The sequence below is a fragment of the Erigeron canadensis genome, chromosome 5, assembly GCF_010389155.1.
Source record: "Erigeron canadensis isolate Cc75 chromosome 5, C_canadensis_v1, whole genome shotgun sequence".
Taxonomy (NCBI): domain Eukaryota; kingdom Viridiplantae; phylum Streptophyta; class Magnoliopsida; order Asterales; family Asteraceae; genus Erigeron; species Erigeron canadensis.
The window spans coordinates 38534-45978 of record NC_057765.1 but is presented as its reverse complement, the minus strand read 5'-3'; the positions used below and the strand labels follow the sequence as shown (position 1 = coordinate 45978).

The following is a 7445-nucleotide window of genomic DNA, read 5'->3' as shown; positions in this document are numbered from 1 at the left end:
CTTTCTTTCTTTTCCGATTTACTGTATATTATATATATATACATTTCAGATTTAGTATATATACTAGAAATAATTGGTTTAATATATATGTATATATTAATTTCTTTTTCTTTCTTTCTTTTCCGATTTACTGCTGTTCACAATCACCACCTCTGTTTATTTAGCTTTGCATACATTCGAGTGTGTTTCTGTTCTGCATCTGTTCAACTTCTGTTCTGCTTCAGCCATGCTAGTTTCTGTTCTGCATCTGTTCTGCTTCTGATATATATATATATATATATCAGATTTAAATATATGTATATATTTCTTATTCGAATATTTAACATTATTATATATATACAAATTTCAGATTCCCATCTCCAGCGCTTCTTTCTTTCTTTCCTTCTTCTTAGCGAATAATTCTTTCTCTCAAGGGTAATTTTTCTCTCCGCTTATAATTTTTGAATATGTATGTATGCATTGTACGTATGTTTGTATGCATGTGTGTATGTATGTAAAAATCCCCCATTGTTTTATACCGTAGGTCACCCGTTCGAAATTAATTTAATAGAAATTAATTTCGGATAGTCCCCAGTTTGGGACTGCTTTTTGAATGTTATGTCTCATCTAGGAATATGGATTTGTATAACTAATTTACTATTTTTGAAAAATTCGATAAACATATTCCCTTTACTCCCAAGAATATGTGTTTCATACACATATTTGGGGAGTTAAGGGGAAATGCTGTCGAATTTCTCTTAAATAGTAAAGCAGTTATACAAATCCATATATGAGACAAAACATTCAAAAAGTGGGTTAGGATGGCCACCTTGTTACAAACCGATCGCCAAAAATCCCTCCGTAATCCCTTAGTTTGCATTTGTATATGTATATTATCAAGATTCTAAATGTTCTATTATCATGTTAAACACAGTAAATATAATGTCGATTGATAAGAGTTGGACTACCTTAGACCCCTTGTCAGATGAATTTTGGTCTGGTCTTACTACATTTATAGAGAGATGTAAGAACCACTTGACTAGTAATGGTTCATGTCGATGCCCATGTGAGTTTTGTGACAACAATGAATTCTTACCACTCGATGAAATACAAATGCACATACATGAAAATGGTTTTAGCAAACGTTACAAGATATGGAAGTTTCACGGTGAACAAGTCGTTCTACCAGCGCCGATATTACATGTGGAACCTCAAACTACAGACCAGTTGCATGATTTTCTTAACAATGTTCGCCAGGAGAACACTGTCAATGAACAAACCCCAGTGGGCGAGGAGCCAATGAACACAACACAAACGACTGATACAAAAGATGAACTTGAAGAGTTACTGAAAGCTGCTACAACCGAACTATTCCCTGGCTGTAAATGGATGTCTGAGTTGGACTTTTTGGCGAAGTTGAGTAACTGTAAGGCCATTAATAAATGGACTAATACGTCATTCGACCAGTTGCTCGAGATTCTGAGATTTGCATTTCGTTTTGCTAAAATCCCTAAGAACCACTATGAAGTTGGAAAGACAATGAGAAAGGTTGGGTATATGAGTCGATTGACGTTTGTAAGAATGACTGTTGTTTATTTTGGGGAGAAGACAATAAAGATTTGCAATCATGTCCAGAATGCAAAGCGAGTAGATGGAAAGATGACGACACTAAGGGGAAACTTGTCCCTCACAAGGTGATGCGTTACTTCCCATTGACTCCACGCCTAAAGCGTATGTACAACTCAAGATACACTGCGCAATATATGACCTGGCATGCAACTGGACAATGTACAGAAGATGGTAAGATGCGTCACCCGGTGGACGGTACAACATGGAAAGACTTTGATATAAGGTATCCAGATTTTGCCAATGAATCTAGAAATGTTAGATTAGGGTTGGCTGCCGACGGTTTCAATCCATTTGGCAACATGAGTGTCTCCTATAGCATGTGGCCGGTGATATTGACAACATATAATACTCCCCCTTGGATGTGCATGAAAGAGTCTTCGTTCATGCTCACTTTGTTAATTCCTGGGCCTAAATCACCTGGGCAGGACATGGATGTTTTTTTGAGGCCATTAATTGAAGAGTTGAAAAGTTTATGGTCTCACGGAGTCAAAACAAACGATGCCGCCACAAACACTTCTTTCACAATGCGTGCTATGCTTTTGTGGACCATTAATGATTTCCCTACTCGTAGTAGTTTGTCGGGTTGGAGTGGCCAAGGGTACATGGCATGCCCTACATGTAATGTCGACACTCCATCTACTCGTGTTAAGGGCAAAACAGCTTATGTTGGTCATAGAATATTCCTTCCAACAAATCATCGTTGGAGGAATAACAAGAATTTTGATGGTAAGGTTGAAAAGAGAGAACCTCCAAAAAGAAAAACCAATGCTGAAATCTTAGAAGAAGTTAATAACTTGCCAGTTCGTCCTTCGGGGAAACTTGCGGGTAGGAAGAGAAAACGTGATCCAAATGTTGAATTCAATTGGAGTAAGCGTTCTATTTTCTTCGAGCTTGAATATTGGTCTTCACTTCAGCTAAAACACAACTTAGATGTCATGCATATCGAGAAAAATGTTTGTGAGAGCTTGTTGAATACTTTGTTGATGCACAAGGAAAAATCAAAAGACACTGACAAGGCACGGAGGGTGTTAGAAGAGTGGGGAATCCGCCCTGAGTTGTGGCTCGTAGATAAAGGTAATGGTAAGTTTTTGAAGCCTCATCCTAAGTACTCGTTTTCAAATGACGACAGAACTCTCTTTTGTCAATTCATTAAGGGAGTTAAATTACCTGATAGCTTTGGCTCAAACTTTAAAAATAAAGTAATCGACAACGATAGCAAAATAGCAGGGTTGAAGTCTCATGACCATCATATAATGATGCAACGGTTGCTTCCGACCGGTGTTCGAGCGTACTTAGACTCTGACATCTCTACCCCAATAATCGAGCTTTGCTACTTCTTTAAGCAACTTTGTGCTCGAACCTTGATGGTATCTGACATGGAAAAAGCTAAAGAAAAGCTCATCCAAATTTTGTGTCATTTCGAGCTAATATTTCCTCCGTCATTTTTTGACATAATGATTAATCTGGTTATGCATTTGCCCGAAGAGGCCATTCAAGGTGGGACTGTTTACATGCGGTGGATGTATCCATTTGAAAGATACATGAAAAAGTTGAAGAATTATGTCAGAAATAAAGCGAGGCCTGAGGGTTCTATTGTTGAGGGATATGTTGCAGACGAAGCCGCCACTTTTTGTTGAAGGTATCTCAGTGGTGTACAAACAAGATTTAATCGGCCAGAAAGAAATGAGGATGCTCCGATCCCCACTCGTGACTTTTTTGTTTTCAAATCCATATGTAAAGTAAAGGTGTTGATACGCAGTTGGATCCCAAACTAAAGACGAAGATAGATTGGTTTGTTCTTAACAATAGTTCGGAGATCGATGAATACAAGAAGTAAGTTTATCTACCAATGGATCGTTTTTCCTTACCTTATCATTTTGACGAATTATACTAATTTCGTGAATATCTGCAGTGAATTTACCAATCTAATGCCGCCTGAGACTAATTTACAAACAACGTTTCCTGGCTGGTTTTGTGACAAGGTAAACACATGCAATACTCTTTCAAAATAACAATATGTCGTATCTAATCTTTCAATTTCTTTTTTTTCATAGATCAAATGTATGCGAGTAAATGACGAATCTAGCGTAAGTGATGAGTTATTTGCTTTGGCGAATGGACCAACAAGTGTAAACTCATACACGGCTTGCATAGTTAACGGTGTGAGGTTCGTGGTTGAAAGTCGAGACTCACGCCGAACAACTCAGAACAGCGGGGTTTCAACAACCGATTCTAAAGGAACCACGTATTATGGTGTGTTGGAAGATATTCTGGAGCTGTGCTATATAAAAAAATGCAAGGTTGTTTTGTTTAGTTGTAAATGGTACAAAACCGATAAACAAGGTTGTGTCACCAAGAGTAACATAACGAGTATTTGTACTCGGTATGAATGGTATAAAGAAGAGCCATATCTTCTTGCAACGCAGGCAAATCAAGTCTTTTACCTTGATGACCCGGTTAAAAGAAAAGGTGCATCTGGAAAGTATTGGAAGGTTGTCCAAGAGGTTCATCATCGGAAGATTTGGGAGCGAGATATCAACGCAGGTGATATTGAAGTGGATCTTTTACATGGCAGCAATTCATCTGATATTTTGTTGTCGGCTAACTTGGATAATGTGCCATACACGGGTTTGAGTAGTGGCGAACCAATAATAATTGAAGATGCTCCCGCTATGGAAAATGCCATGGAAGATGATCTGCTAGACGATGATGACGACACAGATGATGGTGACACGGACGATGATGACATAGATGAACACACAGACGACGATGTGGAAAATGAATGTGAACCACACGTGGATATTAGTTATGATTCTGATTGATTTTGCGTTGTAATTTGTAAAAGCACGTTATTGTAATATATAATAATTTGTTTGATCTTGATTGATGTACACATGCATTATTTAAATGAATATTAATTACCGTTCTATTTGGCATTATGTTTGTATACTTGTAATTTTTACAGATGGCAGCAGTGCTCCCCTCGTCTCACGGTGGCGACTGTGGGGGTGATCCCCCAGGTGGTGATGGTAATTGGCAACCACAATCGGGGTGTGCGGTGAGCGGTATGACAAATTTCTGTACCATTCTCTTTACATGAATTTAATTACATGTATGTTTGATTTGTTTTTGCTGAACTTAATTACTTGTATTTTTGATTTGTCCATCTTATATTTGTAGGCGCAAAGGAGGGGCGAAAGAAGAACAAGAACCTTAGCCTTAAGGCGGCACACAAAAAGTCGTCCAAAGAAGTCCTTGACATTGACTTTGAAAAAGGGCGAAGAGGGACCTACATTGCTGTTGGTGTTAACAGCGATAACTTCAATTCTCTGGTCGGGACAATCATCTCAAAGATCCCGTATTACTTTCCTTCATGGGCGTCCATTCCTCCCCAGCATACCTGCACCATCTATGACGAGCTGCAGGTTAAGTGTTTTTAGTGCAATATTTGTTTTATTTTGTGAAAGTATAAAGTTGTCTTACTTGTACTTATATTTTTGTAGGCTTGGTATGATGTGGACTCCCATATCTATGGCCCGCAAGGGAAGTTCATCAAGATTGGATTGAATAAGTACTTTGCAAAGATATATCGAGATCAGAAGTACAAGTTTAGCCAGACCCACTTTGAGGCCAGAGGGGGGGTAAAGAATGGAGTTGCACTTAGGACATCACCTCCAGGAGATGTGTCTGCTGATTACTGGGAAAAGTTTGTGGACTTCAAGCTTTCGGATGCTTTCCAGAAACGGTCTGCTGCTAACAAGAAATGTCGGTCAAAGCAAACCATTAAAGTCCGTCATGGAAGAAAGAACGGGGCTCAGATCAGATTCAATAACGTAAGTTATTTTGTTTTTACAGGATAGTTGTGACATTGTAAAATAAATACTAACCTTATATTTTTTTTCATGTATTTACAGAAAGGCGTTAGCCCAATTGATCTGTACAAACGCCACCGGACCAAGAAGGGTAGATTTACCGAGCCCGAGGCTGAGGAACTTCATGTATGTTTTTATTACTTGTATAACGTTTATGTTTAACATACAATGTTTGCATATTTATAACTTGGGGTTATTTTTGTCTTGTAACCATGTAGAGGCGGATGGAGGAAATGAAGAATGACCCGAATTGCATGTTGACTGAGGAGGAGATCATGGAGGAGGTGTTGCAGCCGCGCCGTGGGTGGACCCGGGGGTATGGACCAAAACTCCCCCAGTCCGCCTTTGTATGTGAGGCCTCTTGTAGCCGTTCTCAGCGCATGTACACGCTTGAAGAGATGCAAGAGTATGTGGCAACCTACACCGCACCCCTTTGGAAGAAGCTTGGTATGGCCCCGTCGACCTCGAAGAATGCAAATGACGAGGAAGATGATTTGGAGGATTATGGGGCTAGTGATGACGAGGAAGATGATGGAGAGGAAAGTGATGGAGGAGAAGATGGTGGCTCGGCGGATGCTTGAATGTAGGTTGTGAAACTTTGGAACTTAGTGCTTTTGGTAAAACTTTGAAACACTTTGACATGTTTAACTCTTTGAATGTAGGTTCCCCGTATGATCCTAGAACTTAGATCTTTTGGTAACACTAGCTTTTGAACACTTTAGTTATGGTAACTTAGGTACTTTTAACTTAGTCGTAACTTTGTTGATGTTAGGATTGGTAGTTTAGTTTGTTGTTGATGTTAGAATTGGTAATTTAGTTTGTTGTTGATGTTAGGATTGGTAATTTAGTTTGTTGTTGATGTATTTGGTAATTTAGTTTGTTGATGGCGTAATTGTTTTTGATGTTGTAGATTGCAAGTTTGTTGTTGTTGATGATGATGTTGTAGTTGTAGTTACTAGAAAACAGGTGTTAAAAACAGGTTTTGGAAGCTGAAAATTGCCCGGAAAAACCGGGTGGAATTCTGGAAATGCAGCATAATGCTGCCCAATTTTCTGCAGGATAGCGACGCTTTTAGCGACGACAAAAAGCGTCGCTAAGTTATTTCACAAATTGGTTTTATGCACAACGACGTAATTAGTGACGCTTCTGGACGTCGCAAATCACTTAGTGACGACAAATTGCGTCGCAAAAATTTTTTAATTTTCTTTTCTCTTTATTTTTTAAAGCAGCTGGGTCCCATTTCTGGCGTCGTAGATGGCGTCGCTAAACGTCATAGGAGACGAACTTTCAGCGACGTTTTGTTATCGTCACAATTTGCGTCGCTGATTTGTTTTGCGACGACATTTTGGGTGTTTGGCGACGACATTAGGCGTCGCTAAATGCAATATTTCTTGTAGTGAGTTTCCATTTTGTTCCTGTTAATCATGAGTGACTCAAATATTTGAGATTACGTAATATATGTTAGTATAGTATATAATTGTATAGAGTAAAATTATAAGCTTGGCCCGTTGGCCCTATTGTAATAGTCCATCATAGCCCATAATGTAATTATATATTCTCCGTAATGTAACATTATGAATCATTGAGGAAAACCCGTACTCTTCGCCTTCGAGAAAAACTTCCGACTTGGGTGGAAACACGGGCTCTCTTACTTGGCGAAGAACCCAAGTTGGATGACAATCGTGCATCGGATCCCATTCCTACGGATACCGCTTCATCTCCTAATGTTTTGTTTACCGGTATGTCCTCGAATAATAACCGCTGAGGAGGGAGGCGTAATGATCGTCGAAATAATGGAAGGCGGAATGATCGACTACAACACATGGGAAACAACCAACAATACGGCTGGGTTTACATACCACCACCATGGAATAATAATAATAATAATAATAATAATAATAATAATAATAATAATAATAATAATAATAATAATAATGATAGTTCACGACAAAATAATAATCACCA

At 38.7% G+C, this 7445-nt stretch overlaps 1 protein-coding gene across 1 annotated transcript; it reads left to right on the top strand.

Annotated features, from left to right (window-relative positions):
• Positions 1-1676: 1676 nt before the first annotated feature.
• On the top strand, positions 1677-3245 carry LOC122599381. Its single transcript, XM_043771885.1, has one exon. The coding sequence runs from the start codon at positions 1677-1679 to the stop codon at positions 3243-3245; it is 1569 nt and encodes a 522-aa protein (XP_043627820.1).
• Positions 3246-7445: the final 4200 nt, after the last annotated feature.

What these genes read in the sequence shown, in the direction of transcription:
- LOC122599381 (XM_043771885.1), top strand. Translation starts at nt 1,677, where the DNA reads ATGCGTTACTTCCCATTGACTCCACGCCTAAAGCGTATGTACAACTCA.